Below are 26,893 nucleotides of genomic sequence, written 5' to 3'. Positions count from 1 at the left end.
CAGCAGGGTGTCTCCTTGAGGTTCTCTCTCTCCCTCTCCCTCTGCCTCTCCCCCCTGCTCCCTTTTCCTCTCAAATAAATAAATAAATCAATGAATAAATAAATAAATATATATATATATTTTTTTAAATAGAAGCAGTAGATAGGATGGCAATTTAGTGGCTGGATGTCCCATCAGGGGCAACACAGGGGATGCTGGGTCCTTTTGGGGAATGTCAGCAGAGACTAGTGCAGGGCCTGGCTCATATTGGTCACTTTGAGGATGTTCATTGATCAGCAGATATCTGGGTAAATTGGGCTTCTAGGAATGATACTGATAGCTAAGACTCAGAGCTCAGAGTGTACTGGCTCATACGTAAAGTGATCCGCTGGCATGGAGTACCTCACCCTGTGAAGAAAGAGCTATCCTCATTTTTTTTGAGATGGGAAGCAGGTTCCCCACTGAGCAGGGAATACTGTATTTTTGTATCTTAGAGGAATAAATGATCTAGGATGCTCAGTGGGCAGCTGTTATTCAAGCTTTTTATAGGTCTTTATTCAATGGCACATCCTATCTCCAGAACCTGGGAAATCCAGCTCTGCCTTAGCAGGCTCTCTTATCTCTTATAGGGTTAATTATGTAAACCTCCAGGAGAATTTCTTCTCCACTTAATGGTTCGTCAGAATATGAGAATTGCAGGAAACTACTCGTCCCTGAATCTCACACACCTGCATGAGTTTAGACACGTCAAGTCTATAATGGGACTTAGCCCTTCCTCTGCACCTCTCAACTTACACCATAGGCGCTCCATCTGAAGCGATTGCATGGAGTTTGCTGACCCTGAGAAAGCATTTCTTTGATTTCTCATCATGCCTCTTCTTGGAGTTTTGAAGATAAAATGCTTTTGCTGAGATTGTTGCTTGGTACAGAGCCATGTGACTTTGCAGCCACCGAGCGTGCATCCCGTAATCAAAAACATTTTTCTACATCTTGGATCATTTCATTAGGCTTTCTTATCCCATTTTGCTGCCTTGCCCCACTACCAGCATTGTTTTCAGTTCCTGGGTGGTAGTAAATACATGTTTCAGTTGCTGAAATGGGGGGTCATATAATAAGAAAAAGCATAAAAGCAGGGTTGCAAACAATATGTTATAGAATAAAATGTGCATGAAAATTTTAAGCTTCCACATGGGACTTTCAGGAATTTAATGATTGTGACTGGTCACCTTGGGCTGCCTCGGATTTCCAAAAATACTTTAATTTCTTCTCCATTTGGGGCACTTTTGATGAAAAATGTGGACTTCTGCTTCCATATACCTGTGTGACGAGTGGTGTTAAAAGCCTGAAAATCCTGGGAACAAACTCCAAATCTGAAGTGTATGGAAGCAGGGAGGTGAACCCTGGGGTCATCTGGTGGAAATGCCATGCTGACAGATGTGGAGATAGAGGCTCTACAAGTGGACGACTCATGCAGGTGCAAAAACAATCCTGAGCAGAAGATCCAGGCTTCTGACTCAAACCTGAGATCATTCCTGCCTATGATGATCACAGAAGTCCCTGGGTCCTAGGACACTCTCTGATCCTGTGTGGCTTTGCCTCTGTCAGGAGAACCAGTGAGGTCTGGAGATGCTCGTTTCCCAATGGCCTCCCAGAATCCAAGATCCCTGGAGATGGCCAGCCCTAATGCTGTTGCTTCTAGGAAGGAGAATGTAGAGGTCAAACATTAATGAGTGGCCTCTGGCTAGGCTACCCTTGGGTAATGAAGCAGGAAGGACATTTGATGAGAAGCCACCCATGTATTTTGTCTTCTAAGTCTTTGGGACAATCACCAGCTTCTCCCAAAACTTCACTTGCCTTTGGTGTCTCCTTTGCACAGCCAAAGTAGAGTTGTGTTTTCAATGTGTTCTGGGTTGCCTGCAGGATTTCTCAGAAACCTCAAGCAGTCGGATAAGCTGTGTGATCTCCATTACCACCCTCTGGAAAACCTGTGGCTAATATTTCACAATGGCCCTGGAATCTGGGGTAGCTTCTCAGTGACCTGGCTTCTGTGGCTTCTCTGGGGGTAGATCAAAGACTTTAAAACAGGCCAGGCATGTGAAATGATTGCTAACTGTTCTCAGTTCTTCCACAGCTATTTGTTCTCGAAAGCCCAGCCTTTACATCTTTTTCCAAAAATTGTACGCAGCATTCATTCTCCAAAGCAGTTGAAAAGCTAATAGACATTCTTATTTTATTCCACCCCCGACTACAGGCAAATCTGTTGCTAGATGAGTTTATCTGAATTCCATTTGCTTAGACCTTGTGAAATGAATACATTTGAATTAATTTGTAGCTTTCCGAGGAGAGGGAAGTGATGCTTTGAGGGGTTAAGCAATGTCTGTGTTAGTTTATATAAATGGATCTTTATGAGAGCAAACATCCTCACACCATGTTACCATATCAGGTCTATTGGTTTATACAAAATTTTCATTAAGTGATGCTAAAATATACACATGGGGCATTTGAAAATGAGTTTTTCACTTTGAACAGCCGTATATTTATGTTTCTTTGGGTTGCGTTGGCGGATTAAATATATTTTCCCTTTTAAAGCTAACACTGGGGAGAAATATGCATCAATAAGTATGTAAGTTATAACTCCAATTCCCAAAAAACTGCATTTGCTGTATTTGGTAATTCTCTAATACTGTTTTTTTTTCCCATAATAATTAGAGCAGAATTGAGTTGCCATAAAAGAAACTCCAGACTTTGCTGTCATTTGTTGGAGGGCGTGGGGAAATCAGAAGCATTTGGCTTCTTTATAAGTTGAAATTTTTATTATTGTATTTGTATTTCTAAATGACTGTGAATGGGACGGTGGTGGGTAAACTCATGAATGTTAATCTGGCCATAGCTTCCGCTTTCATAACACTTCGTTCTTCTGTCCTTTATTACACTGTTATAGACATTGATGGTTCAACAATGGGAGCTTTTAAACTAATGGAAGTCTTTCAACCAAATAGAATGCCTTCATTACTAGTGAGTAGGGAGATCTGAATGTGAATTGAGGTGGTTTAAACTAATCTAACATTTTTATAAAAGACTGATACCCATAATTTATGTTTATTTTCGGTTTTCTTTGATTTGAATAAATGAGGGCAGGGATTTATATTATTTCTCATCTTTTCAAAAACATGCCTAGCCTGGGGCCCAATTGCATTGGTCAATATAACAAACAAACCTGAAAGGTCAAGGGATTAACACAGAAAAGCTTATTTTTTGCTTATGTAAATGCCACTGTGTGTCCATGAGTGGTCCAGGGCATTTCTCTTCCAGTGGGAGACTCAGGGACCCAGACACCTTCCATTATATTATCTGGAATATGAAGCTACTGGAACTGCCACAAGGGGGGAAGACAGTGTGTGATACTGAGCCCTCTGTCAAGTACTTTAGATATTGAACGACACCTGTCACATCTATTCACTGCCCACACGAACTACAAGGGATACTAGGGAATGGAGGAGACTACATGGGGTACTCAGCACTACTGTCTCAACCACCCCGACACATCACAGGTGCCTGGCAAATGTTAATTCAGAGAGCGAATGAATGAATCATGAATCCTGTTAAACTGCCTGGCAGTCGGAGAATGCTATTGCTATATTCAATCAATAGAGCAGGGATTGAAAAGCACTGGAGAAGTATTAACCTTAGTTGATTAAGAAATATTAACCTTATTTGCATCATCAACAGCTCTAAAATTTGGTTGCTGATTTTAAGTCCAGGTATCTCGGCTCTGCCCCACGATGATTTTTTTTTTCAAGGTCCCGACACAGTAGCCTGAAAACATTCCATTTTTTGATCCTAAAGGCCTCTAAAGCAAACAGCATCTTACAGTTTATTAGGTGGAAGTGTTTCAGAGCCTTTGCAGTGTGCATGGTAGGAATGGACCTTGTTCAGGTTACGGAGAAGGTTAACCTCTATTGACAAGATGAAATTGAAGCCGTTTTCTCTCGCCACAGAGCAGTTCCCGATCTGTATTGTCAGCACGGAAGAGTTTATCCATTTTCTCCAAAACATTATCTCAAATGAAGTGTCAGAGCACTAAATGGATTTACCAGCTTCTCTTATTTGTTATTTTGATGTTCAATTTTTTATCCCATTTATTTATTGTCATATGAAGTTAAAACAGTAACAGAAATAAACAGGGGAGGCTGAGCAAGAAAAAGATCACAACCTCACAATCTTCCATCTTATTCCTGAGTAATTGTTGAGGAATCCTCAAGGAGTGTCCTTATATTTAATTTCTAGTTTTCTTTTTCTTGACTCATGACATCTCATTTCCTCAACATATTGTAATTCAAACAGGTCGGTCCACTCAAACATATTCAGAGCGCTCACTAAATACAAGACAGTGTATGATACAGGTATGTTGCAAGAGATGCATGCTTTTCCATGATACCTTGTTAAGTTGCAATTCCGGAAAGCAGCCCAGGGCAACCAAAAATGGCGTAGGTGTTGGACTTGATCACATCGGGTTTCCAATGTGGATTTTGCCACCTTCTAGCTGTAGGACCCTCAGACAAATTACTTAATCATGCCCAGCTGCAGTTTCCTCATGGGGTCAGATGGGGGCAGGAGAGTGTGCAGAAGACCTTAAGAGATCCTCAGCAAGGACACAGTACAGTCCCTGGACACAATATCCTCCATGTAGCTTCAGATAACACTGGTATTTTATGAAATGACACTGAACTTACTGTGTGTAGAAAATACAATAACATTTTTCTAGATTTGGCAAAATCCTATATATTCTCAATATGTCTAGAAAAGCTTATGGTTGCTCTTCATTCCATTCTTTGCCCTGACCCCCAACAATATCCCCACCCCAGGTATATACTAAGTCAGCCTTAGTATATACCTAGCCCTACATATTAGGCACCCTAGTGGTTACTGCACTTATTATCACTTATTTTTTCTTTATCTGAGAAGCTGTTCATAAGATGCTAGGTAGTGGTGGAAGAGACAACATCATAATTTGTTAGCTTGGTAACTGGCACTGGAAGTCCCCTCCTTGTGGTGTGTATGCTGTGGCCTTGGAAGTCTCTTCCCCTAATTAACAGCCCGTGAGAAACGCAGAAGTAAATCATCAGAGCAACTGGAGCACTGTGATAGTAAGGGCTAGAACATTCTAAATTGCAGTACTAATCATGATAATAAGGCCACATATTTTATGTCTCCCTTTTAATTGCTTCTTAACTCTTCTGAGTAAGAATGGCATAGTTATCATGATGTAGAGACTAGGGGGTGATTTATTTCTTACTTAATCTGGGCTTTATGAAGAAACTTTTTTTAGTCTGTTGGGAATTGAAGAACAATTTAGGTAGATAATTTTAAATACAGTTTAATACACTAATAGGCAGCCCCCTGAATATGGATTTGCCTTAGAGGCAGGGGATATCATCTTCATAAAGCATCATGCTCTAAAACCCAAATACCCTGGTTGAGTCTTGCTCTTCTGCATTTGGCTACTCAGTTATGGATTCAAATTCATAGGTGAATTTTTTTTTTTTTTACTTGAACCAGAAAATCTGTTTATTGGACACCTAAGGAGCTCATTATAGGATGATTAGTCTTGTAAGTTGTTCTGCTGGTTTGGACCTAGAGGTCACATGTTCTGATTCAACCTACAGTTCTTGAATGTGAGCCATGAAGCAATCAATGATTTCTTAGTGATGATTTCATATACAGTATGTTAGGTCAGTAAGCCCTTATCACAACCTTTGTAGTGTAGTATAGTAGACACCTTTTGGGGTCTCTGCCAGGCTAACAAGCCCCCTGCCCCCAGTAGCCCCTCCATTCATAAGTGTGGGCTCCAAGAACCATGTTTGTGTTGTTTGACCGCGTCGCCGTTCCACCCATCCCAGGACCACCTGACACATGGTGGACCAGTTACGTTCCCTCACCTTGGATTTGGGAACTGGGTAAAAAATTTCACTTTATCCTGGGCTAATCTCTGAGTAGAAAGGTGGAAACATGGAGACTCTATGGGTCTTTCTCTTTGCTCCATGAACCAATGGGCCAAGAAAGCCAGTCTTTGGAGAGGAGACCGGAAAGGGACAGAAAGGAGAAGTGAGAGAACTTAGCCCAGGAGTCTGGTGGCTTTCTTGATTCCAGATCCGGGCCTTTCCTGAGGCTGGACTGCTTTCCGTCTCTTGAATTCCATCAAGCGCTTTCATATCTTAAGGTAAATTTTGTTACTTAAAAAAATAACACGAGTAGATGTTTTTATTTCTCTTTCACTTGTGAGAAACACTGGAGCTCAGGGAAGTCAATCTTATGGCAAGAGTTGATGGCAGTGTTTCCGAACGCTTGGTCAAAGTCCAGCAACCTGAGTCAAATTAGAATCAAAAACGAACGGCGGATCTTTGGCTCACTTATCTGGGTATTCCAAGGTGTAACTCTGCCTTTAAGCATGACTAGAGTCAAGATTTGACCAAAATCATTTGATCAAATTTCCTTCCTTGCCAGCTCTTGGCTCTGTTTGTTTCTGTGTGGCTTTGTTCTCAGGAGAGTGATCCCTGAGTGCGGGGCAAGATGGCTGTTGGCAGCTCAAAGCAGCAACACTGCAACTTGTGACCCTTGTTAAAGGGTGTGCCAATGTAAGTCTCCCAGCATCCGTTGCATTGCCTGAAGAGGGACTCTGATTGTTCAGCCTGGGTCACATGCTGGAGTATGAGGGCCCCCTTGATTGACATCTCCCCCTGTATCAGAAATTTGGGGTTTCATTAATGAAATAATGGAGAAGAGATGCTGAGCAGACCAAAGCAATCTTATTTCCTCACATTTGCTGTTTTTTCCTACCTGAGAAGAAGTGACAGATGATGCTCATCTGTGTGACGGACTCCCATATGCAGTTTTTCTCCTCCAGCTGTTAGTCACCTCCACTCCCTCCCACTCAAGAAAATCAATCTGGATACAGATGATTACAGCTTATTATTCAGATATCCTTAAGTCTACTCTAATTAGAAAAGGCAGTCCTTTGCAAATGTGAGTACTTCCACCATTTTTAGTAACAAGTGTGACACATCTCACAATTGCTTGGGGGCACAAATCCTGCGGTGAAAACCCCTGCTTTAAGATGGATGTTATCTAGATCCATCTGAGATTGATGGTGAGGATAATTGTATCAATATCTTTTTTGACACAAGCCTACCTATTCAAAGCACATTTGAGTGCCTCCCAGCAGCCAGACCCTGGTGTAGACACTGGGCTTCAAGCTATGAGCAAGACAGAAAAAGTCACTCTATTTATATGGAGCTCAAGTTTTTAATGGGGGGTGGGGAGAGGGACATAAACTTATGAACAAATAAAAAGAGCTTCGGATATTGAGTGAAATAAAGAAAATAAAAGAGGGTACTGGGCCTGTTGTTGTCCAGTACGGTAGCTACTAAGCATGTGTGGCTATTTAAAGTCGATTAAAATTTATTAAAATGAAATCAAGTTAAAAAATAAGCTCTTCAGTCACGCCAGTGATATTTCATGTGCTCAATAACCATAAGTAGATGGTGGCTGTTGTATAGATAGTGCAGATATAGAATATGTCCATCATTGCTCAAAGTTCTGTTGCACTGGGCTTGACAGTGACTGCAAAGATATAGCCAGGGGTGCTTAGGAAGGCTTGCAGCAAAGCTGAAATTTATGCTCAGACCTAAAGTGACCCATGCCAAGGTCTCTGGGAATAGCATTCCAGGCAGAGCAGACAGTAAATGCAAAGACCCTGGGATGGAAGTGAACCTGGCCTATTTCAAGATCCAACGATGGTCAATGTGTCTGATTGTTGGGGAGGCAGGGAAGAATTTGATCAAGTATGATCTTGGGTTTTATCCTGCACCAATGGAAGCCATTGCTTAAGCAAAGTAGTGACAGCTTTGTTTAATTTCTGAAGAATCGTTCTGGCTGCTGGTGGGGAAGGGGAGTGGCAAGGTTAGAAGCAGCACACAGAACATCTTCAGAAATCATTTGATGAATGAAAAACCTGATGAAAGGGCCCAGCCAAGCTGGGGGTGTCCATTAGTCTGACATCTCTTTGCTAGGGCTTGGGCCCTGATAGAACTCACAGAGGAGTTTCCAGATGCCTTGAAAGACCTCCTATCATGGTGTCAGATCGAGTGGTCAGCCAAATAAACCCTAGAGCATCCTGAGCCCTCAGAGCATGAGAGTTCCCCCAACAGTACCCCTGTCTTTCAAGGCCAAAGCCTGGATCACTATTGGCTGCCCTCAGCTCTTCTGAGCTCCACCATGTCTTGGGGACCACTTCAGGGCATTGCTGCTGTGGGATATTCATCCCTTCATATTTCTTCATTAATCTATTGTGGGCCAGCCGTTGTATTTGGCGCTGGGATTGCAGTGGCACAAGAAAAGACAGCTGTGGTCCCTGCAAACATATATCTCACACTGTAGATGGAGACTGTCTCAACCAGAGAATCACGTGGGTAAGTGTGTGATGACCCCAGGATGAGTGCTGTACATAAGCAGTTCAAGAACACCCAACCGGGTTGTCCTCAGTCAGAGAGGTCAGAGGAGGCTGCCCTGAGGGTGTGATAATTGGGCTGGATTTAAGGAGAAATAAAGATTATGTAAGTGGAAGCTGGAAAAAGTGTTTTGGACAGGGGGAACAGCATGGGCAGAGGCCACATGGACCATAGAGCAATAGACAGGCTAACAGCCCAGTGAGCCTGGGGTGGATGGAACAGAGGCAAGGTGGTGCTAAGTTGGGGGGCTGGGCAAAGTGGGTGAGGAGGGACCCACTGGGAAACCCATCACTGGGGAGTGGGAGATGATGGTGTTCTCACCTTGCCTTTTCAAATGCTTCCCTCTGTCTTTTGTCTACCAGTCAGCTCCACCATGATAGCAGCTTTTACTACTGTCAAAATCCTGTTAGCTAGAACTATATGAAATTACCAATAAACAACCATCTTTGACCCATAAAAAAGGCAGCTTTCTACAGTACAACCCAATACTGTGAGTCAAGCACTAAACTGAGTGCTTTTTGGTTTTGACCCTTTATTTATTTATGACTCCACTCTAACGTGGGTGGTTGTAATCCCATTTTGTGGATGACATAACTGAGAGACTGTGGCTAAGCAGCAGGGCCAGGATTTGAACCCAGCATGCTGGAATTAAATGCTCCCACTCCAAGACTCTTAAAACTAAATGCCAAGTGGCCAGCTAGCTTGCAGGAAGCTGCAGTCCAAGGCCTGCCTAAGTAGCTTGTGAAGTAGGCCGTTAATACTTATATTGGAGTATTCTCAAGTGGCCAGAGATTCCAGATGGCTGGGAGAGGGATATTCATTATCTTTTTTTTTTTTTTTTCAAAGAATTGTGACACTTCGGGAATTATAAATGAGTTAATGTAACATTAATACCTAGAAATATTCTGCAACAGATCATTAAAAAATCAATTCTCACACAGGCAGAGAAGATGAGATTATTGAGTAGTAACCAGACAGCACTAGACCTTTGGAGAGGGGCACGGATGAGTAGCAATATACGTCGCTTCCCCACAGGATACGCATGCACTGGGAGTTTGGTATTTGCTTGGCTCATTTGGAACTAATGTTTCCTAATAATTTTTATTTTTTAATCTAAGTTGTAAAAAACTGGCCATCATCCCAGAGCAGGGAAGGGGGAAAAATGAGGAAAAAAGGAGAGAACCAAAACATATAAAGAGCCTGCTCTGGGCACTGTGCCCATTGCTTTTGTACGTTTCATCCCATTCAATCCACAGAAAGACCTAACGAGGTAGATGTCACCATTGCCCTTTCACAGACAAGGAGACTGAGTCACAGAGCTGGTAGAGTGCCCTTCAGAAGCAAACACTGTTTCAACCCTGAGCATCAGGCGCCGAAGCCCCTCCTCTCCTTCCCATATCCGGCTAGTTTCCTGCTTCAGGAGTGGAGCATACTTTGAAATCCAGGCAGGGGGTCCTTGGGATGGGAATCAGGAGGCCCACCCAGATCGCTCCCCTGGCTGGGAACTAAGCTCCAGGCGGTGAGTGGGAAGGGTCTCCCCAATGGGTAGTGAAACATGAAAATATAAGTGGTGCAGAGAAGGAGTATTGTATCCATTCATTCGTCCCACCACCTGACCTAGGATGTCCAGGCACTGTGCTTGGTGCCGGGGATGTGAGGATAAGAAAGGTGCCCTGTCTCTGGGAAGGACAGAGGTTCCTGAAATTCCGGGATGCATGAGCGCCTGCATGCCCTTAGGGGGCTTACCTCCCCAAACAAACCCTCTAAGGGCTTCCAGAGGAAGAATAGGAGCAAATACTGTGAAGGAAAGAGCCAAAACCCCCACTGATTTCCTGAGTTGGGAGAGGAGAGCAGAGCAGGCAGGGTAACCAGGAGGGAGAAAGGCGGCCGGGGAGTGGGAGAGCCCTGAACCCTAACCACGGCTGCCTTTGATTTAGTTCTCACCTGTGAGAGGAGCTTGATGTGCAGCTGTGAAGGAGTTCATAGTTTCCTCACTTTATAGGTGAGGGAGTTGAGGCACATAAAGACCAGGTAGGGAGAGACGGGGATGATTGGGCAGACAGGACGGGGGGCTGGGTGGAGACTGAAGCCAGTCTTGGGGCCAGGGGGGAATGTGCACAGGCCAGGGACCCGTCCAGGCTGGAGGGTGCTGAGGCAAGTCTTCCTGATAGGTTCTTGGAGGCTCTTCATCAGCAGGATGTGATGAGTGTACCAGTTAGCACTCAGTGCTTGCAAGTAACAGAAACCCACTCAAGTGAGCTCAGCAGAGTTTATTATAAAGACTGAGAGGAGGGACTGCCTCAGGGAATCCCAGGGCATTGCTTCTACCTGCCCAGAAGGCGGGGAGACTGGGGCAAAAGCCTTCTGTGGAAACAAGTCTGTTGTGCCAACAGTAGCAAGAGGGCAGTGTGGCAAGAGTGGGGTGAGAGGCTGTTCAATGCAGGAGACCAGGTGGGCAAGGGGGGCAGCAGCTGGACCACAGAGGCTTTCAAAGCCTGGGGGAAGGGCTTATCGTGAGGGTGTCAGGAAACCCCTGGAGAGTGATGTCGTCTGATTCACATTTCTCCGTAGTCACTGGCTGCTGTCTGGATGGATGGCAGGAGACAAGGAGTTGGTTGGGGGCCCAGGTGATAGGCAACTGCCACAGTCCATTGTGAGGGGATAGTCACTGTGACAGTTAATTTTGTGTATCAGCTTGGATAGGCCATGGTACCCAGCTGTTTGTTTGGTCAACAGATGACCCTCCCTAACCAGGGGTACCTTATCCAATCAGCTGAAAACCTCAAGGAGCAAAGACAGATTCCGTGAGGAAGAAGCAATTCTGCCTCAATATTGCAACATGAAAACCCTGCCTGAGTTTCCCACCTGCCTGACCCGCCCTCTGGAACCTAGACTCAAGACTGCACTACCTGATCCTATAGATTTTGGATTTGCTACTCTCCACAGTCAGACGAGCCAATTCCTTCAATAAATCAGTATCTCCCTCTCTCTATTGGTTCTGTTTCTCTGGAGAACCCGGGGCTAATCCAGAAACTTCCTATGTGGGTACTTGCTTTGCTTGACCACGTGTTTTGGGCCCAACCCGTAGGCTGGATTTTCCCAGTTGGAGTCATCCTCAGGATCAGTGGCAAGTAGGTGAGAGAGGCATAGGCCCAGATCCCAGGGAGTTCAGTGTTGGTTGGTTCGACAGCACACACACATAGGAAACAACTGGAGAACCATACGGGCAGGATTTAATTAGAGCCAAAATGTGTGGAGCAGATATTTCCCGCCCATGAAGCAGACCCTCTGTGGTGGGGCCTTGTCCTTCTGTTATGCAACTTACCCCGTAGGAAGGGGAAGCGGAAGTCACCCTTGGAAAGAGTGTGTCGCAGCCTGGGCCCCACATTGCGATCACTTGGGAGAGGCTGAAAAAGAAATACCGCCTTGGGATTCGGATGTAATTGCTCTGATGTTTGGCTTAGACATCTGGATGTTGCAAAGCTCCCCAGTTGGAGTTGAAAGGCACTGCTGTAGGACATCTTGACTAGGAGATGAGGTGCCCTTCACCTGAAAAGAGTAAAGAGGGAACCACGGCAGGGTTCAGAACACTGCATGTCCTGTCAGCTGCCTGTTTTTGTAAATAAAGTTTTATTGGAACACAGCCACACCCATTTGTTTATGTATCACAGTTGGCTACTTTTGCTGAAACAGCAGAATTGCATGTTGTGACAGAGACTCTCTGGCCTGCAAAACCTAAAATATTTACTATCTGGCTCTTTACAGAAATAGTTTGCCAACCTCTCAACTAGGAAGTGATGAGTTTTCGAGGATGTGGGTGGTGTGGGGGAGGCTGGGCCACCGTTACTGAGAAAGCATATGGTCCTTGGGTTGAGATACAGCCTCAAAAGCCTTCTCCATACATACAGGCAGTCACCACCAACTGGTCAGAGAGCTCACACAGACTGAAGCCTTTTTGCCATCTCATGACTGTTCCTGTTGAAACTTCACTCTACATGGCTCCTGGAATCCGGTTGAATCAATGAGATGGCCCAAGCTGTTGGATTCTACAGCTGAGAGAGGGGTAGAGCATTGAAGTATTTTCCCTGGCAGCACTGATCTCAGAACTGAAATGGACATATTCTGTGACAGTGACATTGAAGGAGAAGGACTCTGCCAGCAGGGCTGGGGGGGTGGGGGAGGGGGAATGCCCAGATAGCCCTTGGGGAAAGCTGCAGGGTTGGGTTATCACAGAGCTCCTGCCTTGTCTTCTTCATCTTATGGCGACTAGCACAGACCAGCAATTCCAGCCCCTTCTGGAGTCCCCTCTACCCCAACACTCTTGGTACCCCCTTCTGTCTGAATCTATGACATGGGTTGTGCAACAACATGACCTTGGCCTTCTATAGCTTCCCTTTCCCCAGGCCATGGGAGACACTGCTTACAGTGTGATCGTCCTAACCTACTGAGGACATTCCCTGGAACCACATGGCCTGGAAGAGCTAAGTGCTAAGACGAGTGTTAGGAATGTACCTCTAGTGGAACACCTGGTGACCACATGGATTTTGATCTTGGCCATTTGAGCTGTTATTCAGCCTACAGGTGCTAGGTGCTGGGGATACAGTGGTAAGCAAACACAGGTTCCTGTGGTTGCAGAAGTAGTCCCATGGGGAGGTGGAGCTGTATTAAGAAAACATCACACGAGGACTTATAAAGGGTCCCCCTGGTAAATGCTGAGAAGGACACGTCCCTGATCAGCTGTATTTGAGGACTGGTGCCTATGACACCTCTCACCCCAGATATTCAAAGTGCATGTAGTATACTCTCAGAATGAGTTAAAGGCCCTGAGAAGTCCCAAAATGAAGAAATCTCTTTGCCCTTCCTTAAACCCCAAACTTTGATGTTTCCCAAACTTTGCTCACCACGGCCCACATTAAAAAAAGATCCCTTACGAATAATCCATGGAGTGGCTTTATGTTGCACAGGTCATAATTTGGAAATGCTGCTGTGTAGATTCCTATTTGCTTTTATTATTATTTTTGTAGTTTGTTTGATAATGTGCACATGCTACTGTAATAGTTGGTAGGTAGTGCACATGAGTTATACATATAGAGGGAGATGATACTCAAAAACTTGTTTGAAAAAAAAATTTTTAGAGCAGTTTTAGGTTTATGTAAAATTGAGAGGAAAGTACAGAGATTTTGCACTCATTCCTTATGTGCATAGTCTCCTGTGCTACCAGCATCTGCCATCAGGATGGCGCCTTTTACCAACGATGAACCTTCAGGGACACCTAATCACCCAGAGCCCGTAGTTTATCTTAGGGCTCACTCTTGGTGCCTTTCATTCTCTGGGTTTGGACACATGTATAATGATATGCAGTTATCATTATAATATCCTATAGACCACTTCTGGTGTCTTTAGAAACCTCCATGCTCTACTTATCCATCCCTCTCGCCCCTATCTTTGGCAACCATTTATCTCTTTACCACCTCCAGAGTTTTGCCTTTTCCAGTATGTCATATGGTTGGACTTATACAGTAATTAGCCTTCTCAGATTGGCTTCTTTCACTCTGTAATCTGCACTGAGGTTCCTTCTGGTCTTTTCATGGCTCGATAGCTCATTTCTTCTTAGTGCTGAATAATATTCCGTTGTTTGGACATATCACAGTTTAATTGTTCACCAACCGAAGGACGTCTTGGTTGTTTCCAAGTTTTGGCAATTATGAATCAAGCTGCTATAAACATCCATGTGCAGGTTTTATGTGGATATAAGTTGTCATTTCTTTCGGGTAAATGCCAAAGAGCAGGGTTGTTGGATCACACGGTAAGAGTATGTTTAGTTTTGTAAAACAAAAAACCAAACCACCAAACTGTCTTGCACAGTGGCTCTTGCATTTTGCGTTCCCATCAGTAACGTTAGAGGGTGTCTGCTGCTTCACATCCTTGTCAGCATTTGGTGTTGTCGAGGTTCTGCATTCTGGCCACTCTACTAGGCATTTGTGGTATCTCGTTGTTTTCTTTTGCATTTCTCTGATGACATATGATGTAGAGCATCTTTCCACATGCTTTCTTGCCATCTGTATATATCTTATGTGGAGGTGTCGTTAAGGTATTTATCCCATTTTTTAAATCCAGTTGTTAGTTTTCTTATTGTTGAGTTTTAAAGAGTTTTTGGTATATTTTGGATAACAGTCCTTTATTACATGTGTCTTTTGCAAATGTTTCTTCCCTCCTGTGCTTTGTCTTCTCATCATATTGACGTTGTCTTTCACAGAGCAAAAGTTTTTAATTTTAATGAGGTCCAGTTTATCAATTATTTTTTTCATGGATCGTGTCTTTGACGTTGTACCTAAAAAAGCATCATCAAACCCAGTGTCACCTAGTTTTCTCCTGAGTTACCTTCTAGGAGTTTTGTAGTTTTGCATTTTATATTTAGGTCTCTAATCCATTTTGAGGTAATTTTTGTGAAGGGTAGAAGATCTGTGTATAGATTGATTTTTTTTGCACGTGGATATCCAGTTATTCCAGCACTATTTGTTGAAGAGACTCTATTTGCTCCTTTGTCAAAGATCAGTTGACTGTATTTATGTGGGTCTATTTCTGGGCTCTCTAATCTGTTCTATTGATCTGTTTGTCTGTTCTTTCGCCAACACTGTGCTGTCTTGATTACTGTTGTTTTATAGAAAGCCTTGAAGTTGGGCAGCGTCAGTCCTCCAACTTTGTTCTTCTTCAATACTGTGCTCCAAAATTTTGTGAGAGAAACACTTGATTTATTCCAGCCAGAAATTTTGTATTTCGAAAATCTTATTTTTATTTATTTACTATGGAAAATTTTATTTTTTTCTTTCGAAAATCTCATAACACCCTACTGCAGGGGTTGGCAGACTACAGCCCGCAGGCCAGATCTTTTTTGTAATTGTGTAAAGTTTTGGTAAATAAAGTTTGAATGGAGCACAGCCGGGCTCATTCTTTTATGTATTGTCTGTGGCCACTGTCATGTTACAACAGCAAAGTTGAGATGTGGTAAAGACTCCATAGCTCACAAAGCCTAAAATACTTACCATCTGACCCTTTACATAAAAAAGCATGCCTGCGCCTATCCCTGCCTTATTGACTCACTTTTAGACACTTACTCATTGGATCACTGCATTCTGAGCTCCTGCATGCTAGGTTCTGGGCAACAGTGCACCTGCCATTTTGCCCCTGGTATATTTTGCCACATTTTGTCCCCTGGTGTAGTGTCCTTTGTGCCCCGTCACACTTAGTAGCTTATCAGATTTACTCACAAAAGAATTAATTTACTCTGACCCCATGGGTGACAGGGATTCAGAAATACTGAGATGGAGTAATATATCTTTTCCTTGATCATATAGACAAAGCCACTGAGCCCCATCATTATAGCAATGAATTCCAAGGACCAAGAAATGATTCTTCTTGTTTGCACTGAGTCAGCCTTTTCAAAATCAATACAGAATGGACAAATGGATTTGGGGAGGAGGCACAGAACTCCCAGTCATCCGTGGTGAATACTGAGCATCCTTGAGCGCAATCCTGCCTGAGCTTTCATCCTTCCGTCATTTGCATTCTGGTCTGTGAGAATTATTCAATTAAATGGCAGTTTAGAAGTTGCCTCCAGAGAGCCCATAGGTGAACCGTGATTGTACTGGCCTTCACCAAGCTGGCTGAGGCTTTGTGTATTAATTTAGCATTCAGTTATAATGAAACAATGGGATTGAAGGCTTCCATTTTTACAAGCATCATAATATTATGTGAAGCACTTGGGTCTGTGGAAGGTTGAGACTTCAGTTAACGTGGAGCTGTGGGAAGAATCCCCAGTGATGTGTTCCTGCAAAGCAGAGCCTTTCAGAAGAAGGGGCCGTCCCCCCCTTGACCAGTTCATGGGCTGGTCAAGGTGTCTCTGCCTAGTAGGGCGTTCCCTTGGTTCATGTTTCAGCAGAAAGATGTGATTTCTTTTGTTTTGGGGTGCCATATTGTAATAAATTATGTTTTAAAAAAGTGTGGGTGGAATTTATTAAACTGAGTTTTGTTTCTGTGAAGTTTTTGATTCAATAATTTAAAAACATTGAAGTCTTTTGTGACTTAAATTTTTTTTATTGAAACAAATTTTTATGTAGTAAAATGCACAGTTCTTTAGTGAACAATTCAATGAGTACTGACAAATGAATGTACCTGAGTAACCCGTACCTCATCAAGATAATAGAACATTTCTAGCAACCTAGAATGTTCTCTTAAGTCTCTTTGAAATGGATCCCCCCCTCCCCTCAGAGAAGCAACCCGTGATTGCTCTCACTATTGAATAATAATTTTGCTTGTTTAGAACTTCATATAAATGGGATCACAATATGTTCATTTTTTTGTTTCTGGCTTGTTTCACTCAAAATGTTTGTGAAATCCATCCATATTTTGAGTGTATCAGTAGTTTGTTCCTGAGTAATAATCCACTATATAAATATATCACAGATTTATTTATCCTTTCATCTGTTGATGGACACTTGGCTTCTAGTTTTTGGCTATTATGAATGGGGCTTCCATTCATTTTGTGGCTATGTTTCCATTGGATAGATACCTAAGGGTGGAATTATTGGATCATAGGGTAGATACATGTTTAACTTTACAAGAAATGGCAAAATGGTTTTCCAAAGTTTTTTATATTTCCTTGAGTAATGTATAGGATTTCTACTTACTCCACATTCTTGCAAACATTTGGTATTTTCAGAAATTTTAATGTTAGTTATGCTAGTGAACGTAAAATTGCATCTGGTTGGAGTTTTAGTTTGCATTTCCCTGATGACTAATCATGTTGAACATTCTTTGGCTTGCGTATTAGTCATCAAATACCTTCCTTTGGAAGGTGTTCAATCTTTTGCCTTATATTTTCTCCCCCCCCCTTTTTTTTTTTTAGAGAAGGGGAGAGAGAGAGAGGAGGGGGGAGGGGCAGTGGAAGGGGGAGAGAGAGAATCTTAAGCAGGCTCCATGCTCAGCGTGGAGCCCAACATGGGGCTTGATCTCACAACCCTGAGATCATGGCCTGAACAGAAATCAAGAGTCAGACATTTAACAGACTGAGCTACCCAGGTGCCCCAATTGCCTTCTATTTTCGTTGATGTTTTGAGTTATAGGAGTTCTTTACATATTCTGTGTATAAGTCATTTGTCAGATGTGTACTATGAATTGTTTTTCCTCAATAATGGGTTTTCTATTTGCTTTAATAATAGTGTTTAATGATTAAGATTTTTGAGTTTTTTAAAGTCTAAATTATCAATTTTTTAAAATTATAAGTGCTTTGTATGTCCTAAGAAATCATTGCCTACCTGAAGGCTACAAAGATATTTATCATTTTTTTTTTGAGAAGTATTACAGGTTTAGCTTTTACATCGAACTCTCATCCATCTTGAATTAATATGTCTGTGTTGTGAATTAGGGGTAAGGATGTTGTTTTCATATGGTTAGTCATTTGTTCCAGCAAAATTTGTTGAAAATATTTTACCCATTTAATTATGTAGACACCTTTACTGAAGCTCAGTTTACTCTATGTGTATGGCTTTATTTCTGGACTCTCTGTGCTCCATTGATCTGTTTGTCTATTCTAATGCCAATACTGCACTGTTTTGATTAATTACATTTATAGTAAGACTTAAAATCAGGAAATGCGACTCCTTGGACTTTTTTCTTCTTTTTCAAAATTGTTTTTGAAATTCTAGATCCCTTTCGTTTCTATATAAAATTTATAATTAACCTGGCACCTCCTAGAAAAAGCCCACTGAGATTTTGATTGGGATTTCGTTGAATTTTTAGATCAATTTGGGAAGAATTGGTTCTCTAATTCTTAAATAAGGCATTTCTTTTCATCTATGTAAACCTTTTACAATTTCTCACAATATTTTGTAGGTTTTAGTATACAGGTATCACACATAATTTTAAAAATTTATACTTAAGTATTTTATGTTTTTTATACTATTGCAAATGTTATTGTTCTTTCAATTTCAATTTCCAATTGTTCTCTGTTAATCTATTGAAATACAGTTGATTTTTGTATGTTGATCTTATATCCTGTGACCTTGCTAAACTCACTAGTTGTAGTAGATTATGTGGATTCCTTAGGGTTTTCCAATATAGACAATCATATTGTCTGCAAATGAAGACAGTTTTTTCCTTTCCAATTCCTAAAGCATTCATTCATTCATTCATTCATTCATTCATTCATCTTACTCCAATTGCCAGGACCACCAGTACAACGTTGCATAGAATTAGTAACCCATCCTTGCCTTGTTCTTGATCTTAGGGAAAAAATATTCAGTGTTTCATAATAAATATAATATTAGCTATAGGTTTTTTGTAAGGTGCTCTTTATTAGATTGAGGACATTATATGCTATGTCAAATTTCCTATAAGCTTTTATGATGAACAGAAGTTCAGTTCTTTCAAATGTTTTTTCTGCATTGATTTGGTAATGTGATTTTTTTTCCTTCTTTATTCTTTTAATGTGGTGAACTGTGTTCATTGATTTTTCAAATAAACCAACCTTGAATTCCTAGGATAAGTATAATTTAGTCATGATGTATTGTCCTTTTAATTATAGTTGGATTTAATTCAATATTGTATTAGCGTTTTTGCCTCTAGGTTAATGAGAGATATTGGTGTATAACATATATATTTTTAAAGATTGCATTTGTTTGAGAAAGAGAGAGAGAGTGAGAGAGAGAACACGAGTGGAGGGCAAGGGCAGAGAGAAAGGGAGAAGCAGACTCCCCACTGATCAGGGAGCTGGACATAGGGCCCAATCCCAGGACCCTGGGATCATGACCTGAGCTGAAGGCAGACACTTAACTGACTGAGCCACCCAGGTGTCCCTGTAATATAATTTTTTAAATTTTCATGTCTGATTTGGATTCAGAGTTATGTTACCCTCATTACATAAGTTGGGAAATAGCCCCTTCTCTAATTTTCTGAGTTCCTATAAGATAGTTCTATTTTTTCCTTATATATTTGATAGAATTCATCATTTAAGGCATCTGAGCCTAGAGCTCTTTGTTTTAGCATGGCTAGTAATTGTGAAGTCAATTTTATTGTATATATAGAGCCAGTCATATTTTATATTTCTTCTTGTGTCCATTTTGGTAGTTTCTATTTTTCAAGGAATTGGCTTTTAACTCAAGTTATCAAATATTAGCATCAAGTTGTTTGTAATATTTCCTTATCCTTTAATTATCTGTAGGATCTATAATGCCGTTTCTTCTTTTATTCCTGATACTAGTATTTTGTACTTTCTTACATTTTTCTTCATCAATCTAGCTAGGGTTTTAAAATTTCATTCGTCATTTTAAAGGACCAAATTTTGATATCATTGATTTTTTCCCCATTATTTTTTTCTATTTTTATGGTTTCTGCTTTTATCTCTATTATTTTATTCCTTCTTTAAACATTGAGTTTCATTTCCTCTTCTTTTTCTATCTTTTTACAGGAGTATCTTTTTTTTCTTTAAATTTTTTATTGTTATCTTAATCACCATACAGTACATCATTAGTTTTTGATGTAGTGTTCCATGATTCACTGTTTGTGCATAAAACCCAGTGCTCCACGCAGAACATGCCCTCTTTAATACCCATCACTAGGCTAACCCAACCCCCCACCCTCCTCCCCTCTAGAACCCTCCCTCAGTTTGTTTCTCAGAGTCCATCATCTCTCATGGTTCGTCTCCCCCTCCGACTTACTCCCCTTCATTTTTCCCCTCCTGCTATCTTCTTCTTCTTTTTTTTCTTAACATATATTGCATTATTTGTTTCAGAAGTCCAGATCTGTGATTCAACAGTCTTGCACAATTCACAGCACTCACCATAGCACATACCCTCCCCAATGTCTATCACCCAGCCACCCCATCCCTCCCACCCCCCCACCACTCCAGCAACCCTCAGTTTGCTTACTTACAGGAGTATCTTAAACTGTTCATCTCAAAGTTTTCTTCTTTTCTATTATAAGCTTTTAAATCTGTAAATTTTTCTCTAAACTAGGTTTCATTTTTATTTTTATTTTTAAGATTTTATTTATTTATTTGACAGAGAGAGAGAGAGAGACACAGCAAGAGAGGGAACACAAGCAGGGGGAGTGGGAGAGGGAGAAGCAGGCTTCCTGCTGAGTAGGGAGCCCAAAGCGAGGCTCGATTCCAGGACCCTGGGATCATGACCTGAGCCAAAGGCAGATGCTTAATGACTGAGCCACCCAGGCACCCCCTCTAAACTCGGTTTTAGCTGCATCTGGCAAATATTGATTTTTTTTTCATTACCATCCATTTCACAATAATTTCTAATTTCTCATGTCATTTTCTTCCTTGACACATGTATTATGAAGTAGTGTGCTGTTTAATTTCCAAATCTTTGGGGTTTTTCTGGATACCATCTTTTCTTAGATATCATTGATATTTTTCATATCATTATCATATATTGACATCTAAAATTAGCCATTGTTATCAGAGAACATACTATGTGGGTTTCAATCATTTTAAACTTATTGAGATTTGTTTGGTAGCCTAGTGTGTGATCTGGAAAAGAATGTGTGCTCTGCAATTGTTAGGTGTAGAATTCTATAAATTCAATGAGGTTACGTTGGTGTTGTCACATGACCACCCCCCAATAAATGTCCTTAGCACTGTGTCTTTATCAAGCCTCCTGGTGGGCAGCATTTCACATGTGTTGTCACAGTTCATTGCTGGAAGAATTAATGCATCTTATGTGATTGCACCAGAAGATAACTCTTAGAAATCTGAATCTGGATTCCTGGGGACTTTATCCCATGTGGTCTCTTGGCTGATTTTGCTTTATATCTTTTCACTGTAAGGAATCTTTTCCAATAACCAACTTTGGTTTCATTCATTTTCTCTATTGATTTCCTGTTTTCAATTTCATTGACTTCTGCTCTGCAAATAAAAGTTTTATTTTTCTTCTGGTTATTTTGGATTTAATTTGCTCTTCTTTTTCTAGCTTTCTAAAGTATAGGCTTAGATGATTAATTATTTTCCTTTTCTAATATATGTGTTCAATGTATAAACTTTCTTCTAAGCTCTGCTTTTGCTGCATCTCACAGATTTAGTAAGTTGTATTTTAATTTTTATTTAGTTTATAATTTCTCAAGAGTTCTGTTTTGACCTATGTTGTTATTTAGAAGTACGTTCTTTGATCTCCAAATATCTTGGGATTTGTCCAGTTATCCTTCTGTTATTGCTGTCTAGTTTAATTCCGGTATAATACAGAAACAGAAATTGTGTGATTCCTACTTTTTTTTTTCAAATTTGTTAAAGTATGCCTTATGACCCAGAACATGATCTATTGCTGTTTGTTCCATGTGAGCTTAAGAAGAATGTATATTCTATTGTTATTGGATGAAGTATTCTATACATGTCAATTAGATCTCATTGATGGGGCTATTCAGTTTAACTATATTTTCCCCAATTTTCTGCTTACTGGATTTGTCAATTAGTGATAGAGGGGTATTGAAGTATTCAACTACAATAGTGAATTCATTTATTTCTCTTTGTAGTTCTATCAGTTTTTACCTTACATATTTTAACACTCTGTTGTTAGTGTATACATGTTAAGAGTTGTTATGTCTTCCTGGAGAACTGACCCTTTTATCATTATGTCATGCCCATCTTTTTCCCTAATAAATTTCCTTGCTTTGAAGTCTGCTTTGTCTGAAATTAATATGTCTACTCTGACTTTCTTTAGATTAGTGTTAGCATGGTATGTCTTTCTCTGTCTCTTCTAATCTATCTGTTCTTTATATATACAGTGAGTTCTTTGTAGAAAACATATAGTAGGGTCTTGTTTTTTCATCTACTCTTACAGTTTCTGCTTTTTAATTAGTGTATTTAGACCATTCACATTTAAAGTGATTATCAATATAGTTGGATTAATATTACCATATTTGTACCTGTTTTCTATTTGTTGATCTTGTCTCTCTCTCTCTCTCTCTCCCTTCCTTCTTTCCTTCCTTCCTTCCTTCCTTCCTTCCTTCCTTCCTTCCTTCCTTCCTTCCTTCCTTCCTTCCTTCCTTTCTGTCTGTCTTTTACTCTTTTTTTGCCTTCTCTGGATTTAATTGACCGTCTTACATGAATTAATTTTTTCTTCTTTCTTAGCATATGAATTATACTTCCTTTGAGTATTATTTTAGTGGTTGCCTCATAGTTCACAATATATACATTTACAACTAATTCAAGTCCACTTTCAAATAGCCCTGTACCACTTCATGGGTACTAGGTAGCTTTTAACAGTATTCCAAGTTCCTCATTCTTGTTCCAACACTGCTGTAATTCATTTCACTTATCTGTAAACTATAATCACCCAACAATTTGTATTATTATTTTGAATGAACTTATCTGTTAGGTCAGTTAAGAATAAGAAAATGATTTCTATATCATTGATTTCTGCTCTAATCTTTATTATTTCTCTTCTGCTAGATTTAAGCTTTATTTGCTGTTCTTTTTCCAACTCCTTTAGGTGTAAGGTTAGATTGTGTATTTGAGATGTTTCTTGTTTCCTGAGAAGGGCCTGTTTGCTATATACTTCCCCCATAGGACCATCTTTGCTGCATCCCAAAGGTTTTGAACAGTTATGTTTTCATTTTCATTTGTTTCCATGAATTTTTAAAATTCTTCTTTAATTTCCTGGTTGACCCATTCATTCTTAATAGGATGCTCTTTAACCTCCACGTATTTGTGTTTCTTCCACATTTTCTCTTGTGATTGATTTCAACTTTTAAAGCATTGTGGTCTGAAAATATGCATGGTATAATCTCAGTCTTTTTGTACTGGTTGAGACCTGATTTGTGACTGAGTATGTGATCTATTCTGGAGAATGTTCCATGTGCACTCAAGAAGAATGTGTATTCTGTTGCTTTAGGATGAAGTGCTTTAATTCCATCTGGTCCACTGTGTCATTCAAAGCCTTTATTTCCTTGTTGATCTTCTGCTTAGATCATCTGTCCATTGCTGTGAGTGGGGTGTTAAAGTCCCCTACTATTATTGTATCATTATCAATGTGTTTCTTAAATTTTGTTATTAATTGGTTTATATATTTGGCTGCTCCCAAGTTAGGGGCATAAATATTTACAATTGTTAGATCTTCTTGTTGGATAGATCCTTTTATTATAATATAGTGTCCTTCTTCATCTCTTATTACAGTCTTTGGTTTAAAATCTAGTTTATCTGATATAAGGACGTGGAGAAAGGGGAATGCTCTTACACTGTTTGTGGGAATGCGAGCTGGTGCAGCCACTCTGGAAAATAGTATGGAGGTTCCTCAAAAAGTTAAAAAAAAAGAGCTACCCTATGACCTAGCAATTGTACTACTAGGTATTTATCCAAAAGATACAAACATAGTGATTCGAAGGGGTACATGCACTCCAAAGTTTATAGCAGCAATGTCCACAATAGCCAAAATATGGAAAGAACCCAGATGTCCATCGACAGATGAATGGATAAAGAAGAAGTATATATATACACAATGGATTACTCAGCCATCAAAAGGATGAAATCCTGCCATTTGCAATGACATGGATGGAACTAGACAGTATTATGCTAAGCGAAATAAATCAATCAGAAAAAGAATACCATATGATTTCACTCATATGTGGAATTTAAGAAACAAAACAGATGAACATAGGGAAGGAAAAATAAAATAAGATGAAAATTGAGAGGGAGGCAAACAAGAAGAGACATGAACTTTAGGAAATAAACAGGATTGCTGGAGGAGAGGTTGGTGGGGAAGGGATTATTGGGTGATGGACATTAATTAAGGAGGGCACTTGATGTAATGAGCACTGGGGGTTATATGCAGCTGATGAATCATTAAATTCTACCTCTGAAACTAATTAAAAAAGGATAAAAATGATTATTTTATTTCACTTTCATTTATTCCTACTGCAATAGTCTTCTTTATGTAGATCAGAGTTTCTGACCTATAACATTTTCGTTTTCTTAAAGAACTCGTAACATTTTTTGCAAGGCAAGTCTACTCCCCCGAAATTTCTTCAAATTATGTTTGTCTAAAAAGGTATTTATATCTCTTTCACTTTTGAAAGACAATTTTGCTGGATACAGAATTCTAGTTTGGTGGGCCTTTTCTCCGAACACTAAGTATTCTCCTCCACTGCCTTCTTGCTCACGTGGTTTCTGAAGAGAAATACGATGTAATCTTTATCTTTGTTCTTCTAAGATTTTCTCCCCCTCTCTGGCTTTTTCAAGATTTTCTTTTGGTCTTTGTTCTTTTTGCAGTTTGATATTATATGCCTAGGTGTCCATTTCTTTATATTCCTGTACTTCATGGTCTCTGAGCTTTTTGGATCTGTGGTTTGGTGTTTGTCATTAATTTTGGAAAATTCTTAGCCTTTATTGCTTCAAATATTTCTTCTGTCCCTTTCTTTCTTCTCCTTCTGGTAATCCCATTACATATCTGTTACACTTTTTGTAATTGTACCACAGTTCTTGAATGTTCTGTTCCCTTTTTTTTCTTTGCTTTTCAGATTGGAAAGTGTCTTTTGACATATCTTCAGCCTCACTCATTATCTCCTTGGCGGTGTCCAGTCTGCTGATGAGCCATCAAAGGCATTCCTCATTTCTGTTACAGTGTTTTTGATTTCTTGCATTTCCTTTTGATTCTTTCTTAGAATATCCATCTCTCTGCTTATATTATCCATCTGTTCTTACTTGTTTTCCACTTTTTCTATTAGTGCCTTGAGCATATTAATCATAGTTGTTTTAAATTCTCAGTCTGCTAATTCCAACCATACTTGCCATCTTGGAATACTGCTCAGTAGATAAGAGCGCAGACTCTGGAAGTAGACTGCCTTTGTTTGAATTCTGGCTCTGCTCATCAGCTGTGTGATCTTTCACAGGGTACATCAGTTCTTTCTACCTCAGTTTCTTCATTGGTGACATGGGAATACTCACAAAACCTACCTCATAGAATTGTTAGGAGAATTGAATGAGCACATGAAAAGCACTTAGGGGGCACCTGGGTGGCTCAGTTGCTTAAGCATCTGACTCTTGATTTCTGCTTAGGTCATGACCTCAGGGTTGTGAGGTCAAGTGCTGTGTTGGGCTCTGTGCTGAGGATGGAGCCTGCTTAGGTTTCTCTCTCTCCTTCTCCCCCTGCCCCTCCCTCCCAATAAATAAATAAATAAATAAATAAATAAATAAATAAGAAAGCACTTAGAATAATGTCTGGCACAAAGTAAGCATTCTGTGTATGTTAGATGATGATGATAGTGACAATGACTAGGATGATGATGAGAGCCATTTGTGCCACGTGGCAGCAAGCTCCCACCCAAGGCCCATTGCCTATGTTGTCTCCACTGCCTGGGGTGCTTCCCCCCAGATGCCCACACAACTTGTTCCTCCTGTCCTTCAGTCTCTGCATGAGTGTCCCCACAGCACTGAGACCTGCCCTGAGCACTGAATATAAACACAGCCCTTCTGCTGCCACTCTCCCCACCTTACCCGGCTTTGCTATTTTCCCTAGCAAGTATGGCTATGAGACATATTATAGATTTAACTTTTTTTTTGTTGACTTCCAGTCCCCTTCAGCCTAAATGTAGGCTGCATAAGGGCAGGGTTTGTCTTCAAAATTTAAAGAATAAAAATATCTTTAGGGCAGTTTTCTCTAGGCATATAAGGAAGTACTGTGTAGCTCCTTACATTAAGGTTTCGAAGAATATTTAATGACATTGAGAATTTTTTATCTAGTGCTGTCACACCTGTGCAGAAGCAGCCACAGACGACAGGGGAGACTAAAGGAGATTGCATGACTAAAGCAGGATCCACGCATGCAGGGGACGGCCCGCAGCGTGTGCCCAGGGCTGTCTGAGTTCACCGCGTCCTGTCCCAAGCCACAAGTAACGCTTTTTGACTTTCTCTTTCAGTATGAATACTTCAATGCTGTGCTGATAAACGAAAGGGACAAAGATGGGAATTTTTTGGAGCTGGGGAAGGAATTCATCTTAGCCCCAAATGACCATTTTAATAATTTGCCTGTGAACATCAGTCTGAGTGACGTCCAAGTGCCCACGAACATGTACAACAAAGGTAAGACTCATCACTGCCGCTCCTTCTATTGGGTGGAGAGCGGGGAGTGTGAGGGACGGCACTGGGTGCTTTTCAGTAGTGTGTGTTTTGAAAAATACAATTACAAGCTGGGTGTGTCAGCATCAGGGGGTAGGGGAGGTGTGCCTGTGCTACCTGGAGTTGGCTTGCTGCTGCCCCAGCTGGTGTTCGCATCAAGCAATCTAACATGTAATCCGGAGGCTGGCAAGCCTTTCCTGTAAAGGGCCAGCTATTAACTAATGTAGTCTTTGTGGGCCATAGCATCTCTGTTGCAACTCTTCAGCTCTGCAGGTCTGGCACAAAAGCGGCCTTA

The 26,893-nt window shown here is 40.7% G+C and overlaps 1 protein-coding gene across 2 annotated transcripts in view; it reads left to right on the top strand.

Moving 5' to 3' along the window:
• Window positions 1-26,893, top strand: part of CACNA2D3 (calcium voltage-gated channel auxiliary subunit alpha2delta 3) — an 889,368-nt gene that overhangs the window by 317,919 nt on the left and 544,556 nt on the right. For both annotated transcript variants that reach the window (XM_088022023.1, XM_028124497.2), the window contains exon 5: window positions 26,400-26,562. In XM_088022023.1, coding sequence (XP_087878149.1) covers window positions 26,400-26,562 — 163 coding nt within the window. The remainder of the gene's footprint in view (window positions 1-26,399; window positions 26,563-26,893) is intronic.

The sequence above is a fragment of the Eumetopias jubatus genome, unplaced genomic scaffold (genome assembly GCF_037043125.1).
Source record: "Eumetopias jubatus isolate StellerSeaLion01/CBP00866 unplaced genomic scaffold, mEumJub1_p1.0 scaffold_1, whole genome shotgun sequence".
In the NCBI taxonomy this organism is placed as follows: Eukaryota; Metazoa; Chordata; class Mammalia; order Carnivora; family Otariidae; genus Eumetopias; species Eumetopias jubatus.
This window is presented reverse-complemented; position numbering and strand designations above follow the sequence as displayed.